At 46.6% G+C, this 18,149-nt stretch overlaps 2 protein-coding genes and 1 pseudogene across 2 annotated transcripts; 2 read left to right on the top strand and 1 right to left on the bottom strand.

The window, feature by feature from the left end:
- The first annotated feature begins 1,631 nt into the window (after positions 1 to 1,631).
- Positions 1,632 to 2,633, top strand: ORNANAV1R3098 (vomeronasal 1 receptor ornAnaV1R3098). Its single transcript, NM_001253490.1, has one exon. The coding sequence runs from the start codon at positions 1,632 to 1,634 to the stop codon at positions 2,631 to 2,633; it is 1,002 nt and encodes a 333-aa protein (NP_001240419.1).
- ORNANAV1R-PS3249 (vomeronasal 1 receptor ornAnaV1R-ps3249 pseudogene) lies at positions 4,484 to 4,900 on the top strand (annotated as a pseudogene).
- On the bottom strand, positions 5,362 to 9,498 carry LOC100093468 (olfactory receptor 2W3-like). Its single transcript, XM_003428810.1, has 2 exons — positions 8,434 to 9,498; positions 5,362 to 5,367 (listed from the first exon to the last, which is right to left on the bottom strand). The coding sequence occupies exons 1-2, from the start codon at positions 9,496 to 9,498 to the stop codon at positions 5,362 to 5,364; spliced, it is 1,071 nt and encodes a 356-aa protein (XP_003428858.1).
- Positions 9,499 to 18,149: the final 8,651 nt, after the last annotated feature.

Below are 18,149 nucleotides of genomic sequence, written 5' to 3'. Positions count from 1 at the left end.
ATGATTCCTGCCCTGGTGGAGCTTCCAAATTAACGGTATGGGCAATGAACATAAATTGATTAACATTCCACAATTCAAAGTGAGAGAATTAATGTGGCTAATAACACCCAAGTCAGTGATTGAATAAATAAATTTTAAAATAGTACTTCAATCAGTGGATAAATATATGGGGGCTGAGACAGCTGATGAAGATGGCTTGATGAGCAAGTTTGGGGGCACTAATCAGGAATCGGCTGGAAGAGGTGTTTTTTGTTTTGGGAGGGGGGGGCGTTTACAAAGGATTTGAAAGAGGGGAGAGACATGAGTTTGACAAACCTGAGGGAAAAAAAATCAATCGATCAGTGATATTTATTGAGCACTAAACATGTGGAGAACACCATACTAATCACTTGGGAAAGTAAAATAAAATAGAGTTAATAGACCTGCTCCCTACCCTCAAGTAGCTTACAGTCCAGTGGCAACGCAAGATCAACTGGATGGACTGGGAAGAGTAGAGAGTGAGGATAGTTTGGAGGTTAGTTTGGAAGGAGAGCTGAGTAAGAGCTGTCTCCTCGCCCTATCACCCCTTTCCCACCCCCCAGCCAGTGCCATTTCAGCAGTTCCTTCTCCCCTAAGTACGTGGGTACTCACCTCCTCAGTCTCCAATCGTCGCCCACCAAGAGGCATCTTTAAACTCTGTAATCCCCCCAACCTATAATTCTATTTGGATGTCTATCTCCCCCATTGGATTGTAAGCTCCTTGAAGGTAGTGGTCACTTCTATTAGCTCCCAAGAGCATGATACAGTGTTCTGCATAGAGAAGATGAATTTTTTTTAAGTCTTTAGTTGTTGGCAGTCAGCAAAATCCCTACAAGTAGCATCGCCTAAAAGAAGAGATATTGAAACACTTTCATGATCTCCCTAGTGCCGTAAATGGTTCAGTCCAGAAATATAAAAGCTCTATTGTATATCCCTCCACATCTGAGGAAGAACCAAACTCCCCCAGAGGAGTGGACTATCCCATGACAGTATCCAATCACATCACGCAAAATGTCTCCCATTCCTCCAAGTTCTGCCTACAGAAGAGCCACCCGGTGACCTTCCAATATAATAATGTTGGTATTTGTTAAGCGCTTACTATGTGCAGAGCACTGTTCTAAGCACTGGGGTAGATACAGGGTAATCAGGTTGTCCCACGTGAGGCTCACAGTCTTCATCCCCATTTTACAGATGAGGTAACTGAGGGCCAGAGAAGTGAAGTGACTTGCCCACAGTCACACAGCTGACAAGTGGCAGAGCCGGGATTTGAACCCATGACCTCTGACTCCCAAGCCCGGGCTCTTTCCACTGAGCCACGCTGCTTCCAATATGAGGCAGATTTGGGGGAAAAAGATCTTGGGCCTTTGGCAGGAAGATGTGGTATACATAAACACAATCTCCTTAGATCCCAATGAGATCCCTCTTCCCAAAAAATCCCCCAAAAGCGTGTTATTGAATTTTCCACTCAATGCTCTTGCATCATTAGAATTATCAGAGGAAAGCTGGGATGGATCTCGGTTTCCCAGATTCAACCTTTTCAGAATGTATCGTTGACTATCCCTATGGGGTCTTCCGTCAGGTTCTCGGGATTCTGCACTTCGGAAGGCAACAGGATGATGAATCTGAGTGACTTTATTTGGGGAATTTTCTTCCTTGTTCAGACCAGTGTGGGGATCCTAGGGAACATAATGTTGCTCACAGTGTATATCAACATCTTCATCATTCAGCCTCAGCAGAAGAAGCCCACAGACCTGATCCTTGCCCACCTGACCATGGCCAACACAGTGGCACTTCTCACTCGAGGGGTCCCAGAGACGATGGTGGGCTTTGGGATGAAGAATATTCTGGATGATATTGAGTGCCAATTCATCATGTACTCGAACAGGGTCTCCCGTGGCCTTTCCATCTGTACCACGAGTCTTTTAAGTGTGTTCCAGGCCATCACCATCAGTCCCAGCAACTCCCATTGGACCCAGCTCAAACCCAAGATCACCAACTACACCCTCCCTTCCTTCCTCTTCTTCTGGATCCTCAACCTGTTGATCTACTTAGAAATAATCTCATCCACTCGAGCCACCAAAAATTACACAGTTGTGGGATATACCTATGTTTCAAAATATTGTTCCCTGTTTCCCAGGGGTGATTATATAGGTGCCACTGTATGCTTAACTGCCACAACTTTCCGGGATCTCTTCTTTGTGGGTGTCATGAGCTGGTCCAGCGGCTACATGGTGATGGTGCTGTACCAACACCGCAAGAAAGTCCAGCACATCCACAGCACCAGTCTCTCCCATGCAGCCCCTGTGGAGACCAAAGTCATCCAAACCATCCTGCTCCTGGTCACCTGCTTTGTTTGCTTTTATTGGATCAATTGCTGCATCACGCTTCTTCTCAGTTTTGTGAAGGAGTACAATGCTCAGCTACAGAATACGTCATCCTTTCTGGCCGTAGGTTACCCCACCGTCTGCCCCTACTTGCTGATCAGCAGGGATCCCCGAGTCCCCAAGCCCCATTGTTCCCTCAAAAGAATGGGAAACCTATCTCCTCCCATGGGCTCTAGGGAAAAACACATATCCACCCAATCCTCTCCTCCCCTCAGATGTATTTCCCCTTGAGGAAATAAGGAGACTGATGGGCATTCTCTCTCACTTGGACTTTAAACAACTGGTTCTCTAGTTATCCATAGCAGCTGGAATATGTTATCCATACAAAGGATAATGCTTTTCTTTCTCTCTTTCTGCTCACTCTCCAGTCTTTCTTTCTTCCTTCCTTCATGTCCTCATATCCATGTGCCACTGGTTTTTCTCCCTCCAAATATAGAAATAAATAATCAGACCACGTGGGATTGGGAACCTGAATAGCAGTGATCTACCTCTGCTCAACAAGTGTGTCAACTACCAGCTAATAATCACCCACACTATCATCCACCAGCCAAATAAAGCAAATCCATCCTTCCTAGATAGATCCAAGATCTAAACGAAGCCCTGAGTGCATCCAAGTTCTCTCTCCTAATGGAGAAGGGTGACACCAAAGGGAAGGATGGAATTTTCATTTCCCACTCCACCTTCCCTCTCCTCCAAGCGCCCTCTTCTCTCCTTCCTTTCTCTCTGCGCAGCCTCCAGCCAGTACCCCTGATTTTGTGCCATCAATAAGTATCCAAGGAATTGTGCCCCTAACCTTCAAATTACAATCTGCTGAAGGATGGAGCTGCTGGGTTTGAATAGGACAAGGTCAAGGTCAGTTGACCAAGCAACGTGGCTCAGTGTAAAGAGCACGGGCTTGGGAGTCAGAGGTCATGGGTTTGAATCCCAGCTCTGCCACTTGTCAGCTGTGTGACTGTGGGCAAGTAACTTAACTTCTCTGTGCCTCAGTTCCCTCATCTGTAAAATGGGGATGAAGACTGTCAGCCTCACGAGGGACAACCTGATGACCCTGTATCTCCCCCAGCGCTTAGAACAGTGCTCTGCACATAGTAAGCGCTTAACAAATACCGACATTATCTTGAATTCTATGTGGTTAAAATCAAAGTCCTCATCTTCCCTTTGAAATTTACCTCCATTCATACCTGTCCCATCACAGATATCACCCCTCCCTATCCCGGAAGGTCATAACCTTGGAGTTGTCTTTGAAATCTCTCTGTTTTTCCTTTCCCACATAATCTGCCCTTAAATGCTACTTTTTCCCTCCATAATATTTCTCAGATTCTCTCCCGCCTCTCCACATTTGTGGCCACCACCCTGCTTCACACTTTCCTGGTTTGCCTACTCTATCTGCCTCCTACTGGTCTCCTTGCCTCCAACCTTTAGTCTCTTCAGTTTAATTTTACACCTTTGTGCTCTGTTTATCTTATGCTCTGATGTCTGGATCACCTTCCTAAAATGTTGTTCACAAATTATCACCCCTTCCTCTGAACCCTTCGAACACTAGCCATTTCCCTGTACATCGAACGAAAACTCATGACCTTTTCATTCCCGGCTCTTCACTAGCTACCTTCTTTCTTCCTTGCCTTTTGCTTTTCACCTTGCCTTGCCTTAGCTCCAACTTCACCCCTGCTCATACTGTTCATTCCTCCCAAAATAACCTCCTGCCCTCAACTCATCCACCTCCAAATCCACTAGGCCACATCCTCCACACTTTCAAAACCCTCCTAAAAGAACACCTCAACTTGAATTATCATTTCTCTCACTCTGATTGGCCCAGAACAGCAGGGAGACCCACAGTGAACCACTCTCTCAGTCTGAGGGATGCTTGTCCCCAGAGGGAGAACCATGCCAAACCAAGCAACATCATAGTATCCTTCATCCCCACATCTTGCTTGCACACACACACACACCACCACCACCACCACCCCCAAACTGGGAAGGTGGAGAGGAGAGGAAATCCTCAAGAGCCATAGCATCTTCACGGTCTGAAGGTGGCTCTTGCAGCCTGTGCCCTTTGGCTCCCACCAATCCTTTTAAGTGACATGATCTGGCGAATTTCCTCCCTCTCCCAAACTAATATTGGGATTCTAGGGAACAACACTGTTTATGGCATATGCCAACATCTTCATGTCTCGACCTCAGTAGAAGAATCAGAGACTGATCCTCACATACTTGACTATGGCCAACACCGAGACACTCGTCTCTCAAGGTGTCCCTAAGGCAATGGTGACCTTTGAGGAAGAGGAACATTCTTGATGATGTTGACTGTCAGATCATCATGTACATGAAGAAAGAAGTCCGAAGGTTTTCCATCTGTCCCACCTGCCTCCTCAGTGTGTTTCAGCCCATCAACATTAGTTCAGGCCCTCCCACCGGGCCCAGCTCAAACCCAGAGTCCCAAGTGCACCCTCCATTCCTTTTCCATTTTCTACATCCTCGACCTGCTGATCTGTTGAAACAGGGTTCTAATTCCATTCTGACACTTGTCTGCTGTGTAACTTTGGGCAAGTCACTTAAATTCTCTATGTCTCAGTTTCCTCACTTGTGAAATCGAGATTAAGACTGTGATCCCTATATGGGACAGGGACTGTGTCCAACCTGATTATTTTTTTATCTACCCCAGCACTTAGGATAGTGCCTAGCACTGTAAACCCTTACCAAATGCTGTCTGGAAGTTTATATTAGTGCCTCTCTCGCCCTCTAGACCATAGGCTAACTGTGAGCAGGGAAGGTGCCTGTTACATTGTTATACTGAACTCTCCAAGTGCTTAGTGCAGTGTTTGGCACACAGTCAGGGCTCAATAAATATGATTGATTGATTTACTAACTGGTATCTGAATTCGAAAAGGTTCGATGACTGCCAAAGTGTGCTGGGGCTGGAGGAGAAGATTCTTTCCTTTCCTAACATGGCAGAGCCCCCTTAAGCCTAAATTAAGGGGAAAAGTGACACCTTGAGAAGCTGTAGTCAGACTTTTAGGTTCCCCAGGGCATTTCTACATCACTTCCTATTCAGTGTATCTGACTCCCCACTCACTGTGGTGTGATACAGGGTGGGAACCAGCCAAAATTAGAGGAGTGCAAGAAGCAGTGTTTCCTAGTGGAAAGAGTCCAGAACTGGGCAACAGGAGAACAAGGCTCATTCATTCATTCATTCATTCATTCAATTGCATTTATTGAAAGCTTACTGTGTGCAGAGCACTGTACTAAGTGCTTGGGAGAATACAATATAATATAAGCATAATGATAAACAGACACATTCCCTGTCCACAACAAGCTTACAGACTAATGGAGCAGAAGCCAGGCTTCCAAGAGCCTGGGACAACTTAGGTTATTTTGCCCTCTGTCCGAGACCTGGGATGAGGGAGCCTGCCAGTCCGGCTCAAGAACTTGTGGGTGAAACGACAGAGGCTACACCCCTCTTTCCCCCACCCCCTGGGATAGCCAAGGGGCAATATCCCCATCGCCTCTACTCATCACAGAGGCTCAGTTCAAACTCCATGTGTTTCCAGCAACACAGCGATCATATTCTGTGCCAGATTCAAGGGAAACCCAACTCCTGAAAAATCGACTGCTCTCCCCTACAACTGTGTCTAGCTCTGGTACATTTTTAATAGTGTCCATTAAGCACTAACTATGTTTAGAGCACTGTATTAAGCACTTGGGGGAAATACAAAAGAATCAGTAGACATGGTCCCTGCCCTCTGTAGCCTTACAATCTAGCTGGGGAGACAGATATTAAAATAAATTACAGATTGGGAAGCAGCAAAGTGTAAGGATATGTACACAAGAATAAGGATTCATCTGTTGTGTGACCTTGGGCAAATCACTTTTTGTAAAAATGCTATTCGTTAAGCACTTACTATATTCATTAATTCTACCGTATTTATTGAGCACTCAGCGGCATGGGAGAGAGTCAAGGGCAGAGACTCGAGTTTACTGCACGGAAGGCAGCAATGGTAAACCACTTCCGTATTTTTACCAAGGAAACTATATGGATACACTACCAGAACAATTACAGATGGAGAGCCTGGGAGAGATGCATCCATGGTGTCACTATAAGTCGGAAATGACTTGATGGCATAAGACAAGACTGTGTGCAGAACACTGTACTAAGGGCTAGGGAGAGTACAATACAATAATAAGCAGACACATTCCTTGTCCACAACGAGCTTTCAGTCTAGAGGGTGAGACAGATATTAACATAAATACATAAAATGCAGATATGTAGATAAGTTCTGTGGAGTTGGGAGGGGGGATGAATAAAGGGAGCAAGTCAGGGCGATGCAGAAGGGAGTGGAAGCATAGAAAAAGAGGGAGGAGATGTGCCTTCAATAAGGCTTTGAATTGGGGGGAAGTAATTGTCAGTTGGATTTGAGGAGAGAGGGCACTCCAGGCCAGAGGCCAGATGTGGGCAAGGGGTCAGCAGAAAGATAGATGAGATCGAAGTACATTGAGAAGGTTAGCATCAGAGGAGAGAAGTGTGCGGGTTGTAGTAGGAGAGTAACGAGGTGAGGTAGGAGGGGGCAAGGTGGTGGAGTGCTTGGAAGCCAATGGTGAGGAGCTTTTGTCTCATGAGGAGGTGGATGGACAACCACACTGGAATTTCTTGAGGAGTGGGGAAACAAGCCCTGAACATTTTTGTAGAAAAACGAACCGGGCAGCAGAGTGAAGTGTGGACTGGAGTGGGAAGTGTTCGACGCGTCCATTCTAAGTGCTGGGGTAGTTACAAATTAATTAGGCTGGACTCAGTCTCTGTCCCTCATAGGACTCACAGTTTAAGTTGGAGGGAGAATAGGAGAATTGAGGCACAGAGAAGTTAAGTAACTTGCCCAAGATCAGACAGCAAGCAATTTGCAGAGCCAGGATTAGAACCCAGGTCCCCTGACTCTCAAGCCCATGTTCTTTCCACTAGGCCATGCAGCTTCCCAAAGTCCCTTAACTTTTCTGAGCCTCAATTTCCTCATAGGTAAAAATGAGGATTAAATATCTGTTCTCTCTTCCTCACTGACCATAAGCCCTATATAAGATGCTCTAGGTTTCAGGGGTTCGACATGACCTAGTGGAAAGAGCCCAGGCCTGGGAGTTTGAAAAACTAGGTTCAAATCCTGGCTCCGCCTTTTGCCTGCTATTTGACTTTGAAAGAACCATTTGACCTCTCTTTGTCCCAGTTTTCTCATCTGTAAAATGGGGGTGAAATATCTATTCTCCTCCCCTCTTAAACTGTGAGCCCCATCTGGGAAAGGGATGGGGCCTAATTTTGTCCTAGAACTTACCACAGTGCTTGGTACACAGTAAGTGTTTAATAAATGTCACCTTTATTATTATTAACCCAAGAGAAAACTGAGGCACTGACAGGTTAGGTGACTGATCCAGCATCAAGCCATAGGTAAAAGCCAGAGTCAAGACAAGAGTTTGGCTTCTCAACACCTTCATCTGAGTGCCTTCCTTTGTGATCCAGTAAATGAGGGCAGGGGTCATATCAATTTACTCTATTGTTCTCTCCCAAAAATATCAGGGGTGTGTGTTAAGCATTTACTATGGGCCAAGCACTGCATTAAGCGCTGGGGTAGACACAAGATGATCAGATCAGGCAAACTCCCTGTCCCACATGGGGCTCACAGTCCAAGGTGGAAAGGGAAATACAGGTACTGAATCCTCATTTTACAAATGAGGAAACTGAGGCACAGAGAAGTGAAGTGACTTTTCCAAGGTCACCCAACAGGTAAGTGGCGGAGTCATCATCATCTGTGATATGGATTGAGCGCTCATCATTTGCACAGCACTGTTCTAAGTGCTTGGGAGAATACAACAAAGTTAGATACGTTCCCTGCCCACAACGACCTTACAGCCTTGAGAGTCGAGATTATAATCCAGGTCCTCTGACTCCTGGGTCTGGGCTCCTCCCACTAGATCACACTGCTTAGCCCTGTACTGAACACGCTGCACGCGGCAAGCGCTCAGTGACTGATCGAAGGGAAATCTGAGAGAGAACCTGTATTATTTGCACTCCCCTCCTCTCCAGCACCAACCTCCTTATCGCCCCCTTCACATCCTCATTCCTCAGGGTGTAGATGAGCGGATTCAGTGCCGGAGTGATGAGGTTGTAGAAGAGAGCCACAAACTTGTCAGCGTCCTGGGAGACCTGGTCCTTGGGCTGAAGGTAGATGAAGAGGATGGAGCCATAGAAGATTGACACCACAGCGAGATGGGCCCCACAGGTTCCGGAAGCCTTACGCCGCCCTGCAGCGGACTTGACCTCCAGCACAGCCCGAGCGATGAAGCCATAGGAGACCAGGATGAATAGGAGGGGGATCAGGAGGAAAAAGACGCTCAACACAAAAATCTCTGCCTCATACGACGAGGTATCCACGCAGGCCAACTTGACGAGGGGTGGATTTTCACAGAAGAAATGGTTGATCTGGTGGTGGCCACACCGGGGCAGGGACAGGGTGAGGGGGGTGTGCAGGGATGAGTTGCCAAAGCCCAGGCCCCAGGAGATAGCCAAGAGCTTCCAGCACAAACCGGGATGCATGACCAGCACATAGTGGAGGGGCTGACAGATGGCAATGTAGCGGTCATAGGCCATGAAGGCCAGGAAGACACACTGGGTCCCACCTAACCCCAGCGAGATGAAGAGCTGAACTGCACAGCCAGCAAAGGGGATGGTCCTGTCTGGACCCCACAGGTTGACAAGCATCTGAGGGATGACACAGTTGATGAGGGTGAGGTCCAGGATGGCCAGGTGGGAGAGGAAGAAGTACATGGGGGTGTGGAGCTGGGCGTCCAGGCAGGCCACCAGGATGATGGTCCCATTGCCCATCAAAGTCAAGACATAGAAGATGGAGATAAGCATGGAGAGGAGCTTCTCTAGCTGCGGCTGGTCCGAGAAACCTAGCAGGATGAAGCCTCCTCCCCAACTGGCATTTGCTCTCCCCGTGACCTTTCCCAACCCCTCCAAGAAGAAAGCCGACGTTTCCTTCGAAGTCGCCCCAAGTAGAAGAGGTATGCGATCAACTTTTCCAGCAGGAAGCATCGAGATCGGCGACCATCGCCCCATGTTCTCAAGAGGAGATGGGTTTGCCTAATGAGGGAGACGCCCACAAGAAAGGGTTCGCACTGACAGCTGTCTGTGCCTCAGGGCAAGTCCATAGGCATCAAAGGTCACAGGGCAGCTTTGAGCCCTGCTTGTGAGAATTTGAAACTGAGGGTATTAGGCAGCTGCAGGTCCCTCCGGCTACCATGAGGGAAGAGACAGAGAGCTGAGTTGGGCCAAGATGGAGGGATATCCCAACCTCCTGGTCCTCTCCGATAGTGTTCTTTCTCTCCCCTAATCACCCCCTCTTCACTTATGGCTGCAGGGGAGGTCCAAGCAGGTGATCTTAGATAATCCAGAGACATCAGGAATGGATTCAGGAAAGAATGTCACCTCAAAGCACTAAGCTAGGGGTGGAGACGGAGATTCAGGGACCTGTGAGTTGGCAGTATGAGAGACAAGAGATTTGCTGATTATCTCCAGGGGCAGTTCCAACTTCTGAAGTGGCTGGGATTGTTTATTCCTCAATAGCTTCTGGGAGCCTTGGTCCCCAATGATCAATTAACATCAGTTCAGGATGGCCCCTGAGGTGAACTGTCAAGGAAACGCTAGTTGGGGGTTTCAGGAGAGTGTCCCCCAAGATCTGACATCTCTCTCTTGTTTGACTTTCTCCTCTACAGAGGACTAGACATCAACTTTGAAAAACTCTCCAAGTTGATCGTCTTGCGCTTAGCATAATGCTCAGCACAGAATAAGCGCTTAATGGTTACCGGAGTTATCATTAATTGGCTCTGGAATAACATGCTGGTCTTGGGAGTGCTCGGGTGACAGCTGACCTTATGTGTACTGATCAGCTCGTGTACTGATCAGGGTGATCTGTAACAGTGACTCAGACGAGCACCCCAAGGCTTTCAGCAGCATGGCCTAGTGGAAAGAACACAAGCCTGGGAGTCAGAGGGCCTGGGTTCTAATCCCTGTTCCGCCACCTACCTGCTGTGTGACCATGGACAAGTCATGACTTCTCTGTGCCTCATTTCCCTCATCTGCAAAAATGGGGATTCAATGCCTGTTCTCCCTTCCATTTCAGACTGTGAGCCCCATGAGGGACCTGATTATCTGGTTTCTGTCCCAGCATTTAGCACATTGCTTAGCATATAGGAAGCTTGTCTTGTTTTATGCTGTCGAGTCATCTCCGACTCATAGCGACTCAATGGACACATCTCTCCCAGAACGCCCCACCTCCATCTGAAATCAGAAGCACTCAACAAATATTGCTGCTGTTGTTGTTATTACTGTTATTATTATTATTATTAGATACAGTCCCTGACTCTTAAGAGACTCACATTCTAAGAGTAAAGCAGGAAGGGGATGGGAGACAAACATATAAGGAGAGATGAAATGATGAAAATACTAAAACATGAGACAAGGATGAGGATTGTATTTATAGTTTGGGAAGTCCTCTTGGAGGAGGTGTGCCTTCAATAAGGCTTTGAAGGAGGTGGAGAGTAATTGTCGGCTTTGAGGAGGGAGGGTGTTCCAGGCCAGGGGCAGGACGTGGGCCAGGGATCAGTGGCAAGATATGTGAGACCAAGGCACAGTAAGAAGGTTAGCATTAGAGGAGCAAAGTATGGGGGCTGGGTTGTAGAAGGAGAGTAGTGAGGTGAGGTGAGGTAGGAGGGGGCAAGATGGTAGAGTGCTTTAAAGCCAACGGTGAGGAATTTCGTTTGATGTGGAGGTGGATGGCCAACCGCCGTACTGTGTTCTGCACACACAGCGCTCAATAAATACCATCAATTTATCAAAAGGGAAAAATAAAAAAAAAAACTGAAAGAGGTTTAGGGTACTGTGGCTCTAGAAGAGCAGAGTTTTGGACTTGTCTCCTTTCTCAGGAAAGGAATAGCTGATGGGGTTGCAACTGGAAACCATGTATCCACTGTAGGTCAAAAGTGTCAGCTCACCCAAAGGAGGGTCCCTTGACATTTGATAGCATCTACCCGAGAGCTCAGCACAGTGCCTAGCACACAGAAAGCATTTAACAAATACCAGAACTAACATCAGCCTCAGTTTCTTCAACAATCAGGAGCAACTTCTTCATGTAACGTGATTTTCAAATCAAGGTTATCGGTCCCCTCTGCAAATGAGAACCCAATAGGTTTTGCGTACTTAGATACGAAAGTGTACACCTGGCTCCTGGTTAGAAACAGCAAGGACCGCTCCGTCACCTCACGCAGCTGCAGCAGGGAGGCCTAGAGGGCTGGCTGAGCTACCCCATGTTAGGGAAGATGGGGCCAAGCCTCCTCCATCTGCTTGTAGCTTTGCCCACCCACCAGCTCCCAAGTGCCCTTTAGCCCAGCTGAGGTGGCCAGAGGGGAGAAACAAGGGAGGAGCTGGTGGGGAAGAGAGCCTAGGGAGGCAGGGAAGATGAGCAATTGTGTGGGAGATTCCAGGGGACCAGGCAGGTGGGTGATGGAGGAGGGAGAGGATGAGCAGACTGGAGAGATGAAGAAGAATGATAATCCTGTGAAAGTTTCTCCATCTCTGCCCAGTGGAATCTCAGGAGACATTCGGAGCGGCCAAGCAGGAGAACTAAGAGAGCAAGGAGCCTGGTGGGGTTAATCTAGAAAAGGGTCGAGGGCAGTGGGTGTGCCGGGGGGTGGGGGTACTCCTTCCTCCACCCACCCTCATCTCCAGGGCTGCTCACCTGCAGGGGTTACTCTAAGGTAACATCTACACACACACACACACACACACACACACACACATATCCCCACAAGACTTTGAAATGAAGAAGTTGAGCACTAGACATGTCCAGAGACGGAGAAGATGACAAAGCTCAATTCTTCCCTTTCCTCCCCAAGGCCTGGCCGCACAACACTGTCCGAAGCCCACTCTGGTGTGACCAGAGCAGAACGTGAAGCAGCATGGCTTAGTGGAAAGGTCCCGGGTTTGGGAGTCAGAGGATGTGGGTTCTAATCTTGGCTGTGCCACTCGTCTGCTGTGTGACCTTGGGCAAGCCACATTAACTTCTCTGTGCCTCATCTGTAAAATGGGGATGAAGACTGTGAGCCCCAAGTAGAACAATCTGATTACCTTGTATCTACCCCAGTGCTTAGAACAGTGCTTGGCACATAGTAAGCACTTAACAAATACTATATTATAGAATGCTCTGGAGTTCGAGGGCAGAGCTTCTTCCTCTTTTTCCTGTTCCCTGAGCCTTGCAGAGACCCTAGGTTATGATGCCCTTTGAATAAAGGATAAAGGAACTGGGGTTGTTTAGCCCGGAGAGTGTGGACACGAATTGTGTCTACCAACTTTAAATAATAATGTTGGTATTTGTTAAGCGCTTACTATGTGCCGAGCACTGTTCTAAGCGCTGGAGTAGACATAGGGGAATCAGGTTGTCCCACGTGGGGCTCACAGTCTTAATCCCCATTTTACAGATGAGGGAACTGAGGCACAGAGAAGCTAAGTGACTTGCCCACAGTCACACAGCCGACAAGTGGCAGAGCTGGGATTCGAACTCATGAGCCCTGACTCCAAAGCCCATGCTCTTTCCACTGAGCTCTCCCAAGTACTAGCGTGGCGCAGTGGAAAGAGCACGGGCTTTGGAGTCAGGGCTCATGAGTTCAAATCCCAGCTCTGCCACTTGTCAGCTGTGTGACTGTGGGCAAGTCACTTAACTTCTCTGTGCCTCAGTTCCCTCATCTGTAAAATGGGGATTAAGACTGTGAGCCCCACGTGGGACAACCTGATTCCCCTGTGTTTACCCCAGCGCTTAGAACAGTGCTCTGCACATAGTAAGCGCTTAACAAATACCAACATTATTATTATTACAGTGCTCTGCACACAGTAAGAGCTCAATAAATACCATTATTTGATTGATTGATGTCAATAAAACAACACTTCTCTGAGAATCCAGTAAGGTACCCTTACTGGGAGTCAGAGGTCATGGGTTCTAATCCCGGCTCCGCCACTTGTCAGCTGTGTTACTTTGGGCAAGTCACTTAACTTCTCTGAGCCTCAGTTACCTCATCTGTAAAATGGGGATGAAGACTGTGAGCCCCATGAGGGACAACCTGATCACCTTGTATTCCCCCAGCACTTAGAACAGTGCATTGCACATAGTAAGGGCTTAACGAATACCAACATTATTATTATTATTATTATTACTTCTTTGTGAGTCCAAATGACAGTAATAAACACATCATTAGTCTGAAGCATGGAAATATTGGATACTTAACTGAATTACAACTTTCCTCCAGTTCCCAATATAAAATTACTGTACCTCAAAATAAAGACAGTTCACAATATCCATGATATCCTCACTCCTCTGTTCCCCAGAACCCCCTCCTTGGCCCTTGGCCTTAGCCTTGGTCACCTTCTCTTCCCCTGTTTCAAGCCCAGTTAGAGGACTGGGAGAGCATCCTCAAACTCTACCCTCTTCAGTCTACCCCACATAGAGCTACACATTTTCATTTTAAGCTGCCATTCATTCTATATCACTCCATCCCTTGAAAGCCTCCAATGTTTACCATCGTCTTCTTGAACAAAACAAGGACATCTGAACATTGGCTTCAAGGCTGTTCCTCAGTTTTCTCTCTTATCTCTCCACTCTCTTCTCCCATTACACCTGGCTTGCATTCTTGGCTCTTCCCAAGCTAGCTTTCTAACTATACCACATTCAAAACTCTCCTCTGTCTGGCCCATTATTCTTGCTTGCCTCTCTGCCACTACCTGGAACTCCCTCCTGACTCCAGTCTGCCAAACCACTCACAGCTCTAATTTCAAAGCTCCCTTAAAAAGGCACCTCCTCCAAGAAATGTTCCCTCCCTAACTCCCCAAGCTTCCTGATGAGGCCACCCCATTATTTAGTCACCTTAAATATACAGATATCCTCATGAGTGTTACTTAACAATTTGCTTATTGAATTACTTACTTTTGTCCTTATTTATCTCCTGACTTTCATCTATCGCAAATTTTTGTCTCTACCACTAGACTGTAAGCTCCTTGAGGGCCGGGATCCTATCTTCTAACTCAGTGGTACTCTCCCAAACACTGAGGATATTGAGAAATAGCATGGCTTAGTGGCAAGAGCACGGGCTGGGGAGTCAGAGGATGTGGGTTCCAATCCCGGCTCTGCCACTTGCCTATGTGACCTTGAGCAAGCCACTTCACTTCTCTGTGCCTCAGTTACCTCATCTGTAAAATGGGGATTAAGATTGTGAGCCCCACATGGGACAACCTGTTCACCTTGCATCTACCCCTGTGCTTACAATAGTGCTTGGCACATAGTAAATGCTTAACGAATGCCATAATTACTATTATGGTAGATGCTCAAAAAATACTATTGACTAATTGATTGACTAAATCTTTTACTTCTATTGTATCCATAATTATTATGATGGTAGGTGCTCAAAAAAACTATTAATTGACTAAATCTTTTACTTCTGTTGTATCCATAATTATTGTTATTATGGTAGATGCTCAAAAATACTATTGACTAATTGACTAAATCTTTTACTTCTATTGTATCCATAATTATTATGATGGTAGGTGCTCAAAAAAACTATTAATTGATTGATTAAATCTTTTACTTCTGTTATATCCATAATTATTATTATTATGGTAGATGCTTAAAAAATACTATTGATTGACTAAATCCTTTACTTCTATTGTAATAAGCTGCCGACTGAAAAGTCACTGTGGGCAGGGAATGTGTCTACCCTCTGTTGTACTATATTCTCCTAGGCATTTAGTACAGTGTTGTGGACACAGTAAGCACTCAATAAATACCATGGATGGACTGGCTAAATCTTTTACTTCTATTGTAGTCACCTATGCATTTGTTACAGTACTCTGCATATAGTAGGTGCCCAATAAATACCATCAATAGACTGATCGATCACATTTAAAAGCCACCTCCTTCAGGAAACTGTCTCTGGTTGCTCCACAAGGTCCAATTCTCCAGCACAATCTCTGACCCACTCTCCCCAAATTTACAGCTTTGCTGTGCATTTATTATTGGTGATTATCTGGGTCTTTGTCTTTGTCCCTTATTAGAGTTGGAAAACTCAATTGCATTCATTGAGTGCTTATTGTGTGCAGAGCATTGTACTAAGGGCTTGGGAGAGTACAGTGGAACAACAGACACATTCCCTGCCCACAACGAGCTTACAGTCTAGAGCGGGAGACAGACATTAACATAAATACATGAATTACAGATATGTAGGTAAGTGCTGTGGGGCTGGGAGGGGGGATGAATAAAGGGAGCAAGTCAGGGCAATGCAGAAGGGAGTGGAAGCATAGAAAATGAGGGTTCAGACAGGGAAGGCCTCTAGGAGGAGATCTGTGGGGAGGGGATTGATACTGAGGGCCCCATCTGGGACATGGACGGTGTCCGGCCTGGTAAGCTTGTGTCTACCTTGGAATTTAGTACAGTTCTTGGCAAGTAGTAAGCGCTTTAAGGAATACCATAAAAAAAGTGGGTTTTTTTGTCTTCTTTTTCACTTCATCTGTGTCTGTCTCCAGTCCCTTCACCCCACTAAAACTATTAGGTTGTGATCTTCGTGAGAGACAAGGGACTGTGTTTAATTCCCACCTCTGTATTTTCTCCAAGCCCTTAGTACCGCACTCTGCATACAGTAAGGGCATAATACTTTTACTACTGCTATTCTCTACAGTGGTTCTGAATACATATTTATTTGTGAGCCCGTTGTTGATTAGGGATTGTCTCTATCTGTTGCCGAATTGTACTTTCCAAGCATTTAGTACAGTGCTCTGCACACAGTAAGCGCTCAATAAATACGATCGAATGAATGTGCCTTCAATAAGGCTTTGAATGAATCAATTGTTTTAAATTAAAAATATTGGCATCAAAAATAATACGACCCAAAGATGGATGGTGATCAATGGGGCTCAGTGTTTATTATAGAGAAGCAGCATGGCTTAGTGGAAAGAGCATGGGCTGGGGAATCAGAGGTCGTGGGTTCTAATCCTGACTCCACTTGTCAGCTGTGTGACTTTGGACAAGTCACTGAACTTCTCTGTGCCTCAGTTACCTCATCTGTAAAATGGGGATTAAGACTGTGAGCCCCATGTGGGACACCCTAATTGCCTTGTATCTACCCCAGCGCTTAGAACAGTGCTTGGCACCTAGTTAGCACTTAACATATGCCATTATTATTATTATGATGTGCAAAGCAGATAGGGAACGACAGTGTAGAAGATGTTCCTAAGTGCCGTGGGCTGGGGATGGGGTGGGTGCAAAGTAAGGAAGTGGCTTGAGAGCAATGTGGGGCTGGGGTTGGGAGAGAATCAAAGTGCTTAGGAAATATAAACCCAAGTGCCTAGACACAAAGAGGAGAGGGTGAATAGATGGGGAAACAGGGGTTTAGTCAGGCAAGGCCTCTTGGAGGAGATATGATTCTAGTAAGGATGTAAAGATGGGGAGAGTGGTGATCTGTTGGTTATGAAGGGGAAGGGAGTTCCAGGTATGAGCAAGGGGTTGACACTGAGATATGAGAACGAAGTACAGGGAGCAGGTTGGCATTAGAAGAGTGAAGTGTGCAGGTTGGGTCATAGTGGGAGATTAACGAGGTTAGGTAAGAAGGGGACAGCTGATGGAGTACCATAAAGCCGATGGTAAAGTTTCTACTAGATGCAGAAGTGGATGGCGAATCAATGGAGGTTTCTGAGGAGAGGGGAGACTTGCCTATTGTGTAACCTTGGTCAAGCCACAACTTCTCCTGGGCCTCAGTTTCATCATCTGCAAAATGGAGATCAAATACCTGTTCTCCCTCCCTCCGGGCTGTGAACCCTGTGGGGACAGGGCCTGTGTCTCATCAGATTAGCCTGTACCTACCCCAGGGTTGAGCCCAGTGCTTGGCACATATTAAGCACCTAATAAAGTCTTCATCAATGCAACCTCCATTCCTCCAGGGAAGGGGGAACTTGGAGTGAAATGCCAGTAAGAATGATGGAGATGACACCCAGGTATTTATCAATCAATCCCAATGATTGGTCTAGTGGACAGAGTACGAGCCCAAGAGTCAGAAGGACCTGGGTTCTAATCGCAGCTCCACCATTTATCCTCTGTGTGACCTTGGGCAAGTCGTTTCACTTCTCTGTACCTGAGTTACCTCTTCTGTAAAATGGGGATAAGACTTGCGAGCCCCATCTGGAACATGACTGTGTCCAACCTGATGAGCTTGTATCTATCCCAGTGCTCATTACTGTGCCTAGCACCTAGCAAGCACATAACAAATACCACTGAAAAAAAAAAAAAGACTGACAAAGTCTCCCTCCATGTTACCTGCAATATCTAGGGAGGGGGGTACCTGGACCAAAATGCCAGTAAGAGGGATGGAGTTTATGCCCTGAGAGAAGTCAGTAATCAGTGGAGACCACCCTGCCCCATCTCTCTAATTCCCGGTGAAGTCAGGCAATTCTGCTGATCCCAGCACCAGCCCAGCAGCATGGCCCTACTCTCCCCCTAACAAGGAAAAATCCTTTCTCCCACCCAGGCAATAAAATCGTGGTGTCTTGACCAGTCTCCCTTGACTATTTCCTGCTTCTCAAAGCTGGCTGTTGGCTTCCGTGCTCTCTGGCTAGAACAAAATAAGTGGTTGATTGTGGCTCTGAGGCTGGCCCAATTTTAACAACTTACCTTCCTGGTC

Source organism: Ornithorhynchus anatinus, chromosome X5 (genome assembly GCF_004115215.2).
Source record: "Ornithorhynchus anatinus isolate Pmale09 chromosome X5, mOrnAna1.pri.v4, whole genome shotgun sequence".
NCBI lineage: Eukaryota > Metazoa > Chordata > Mammalia > Monotremata > Ornithorhynchidae > Ornithorhynchus > Ornithorhynchus anatinus.
Note: the sequence above shows the minus strand (reverse complement) of the source record. Positions and strands in the feature narration are given on the sequence as shown.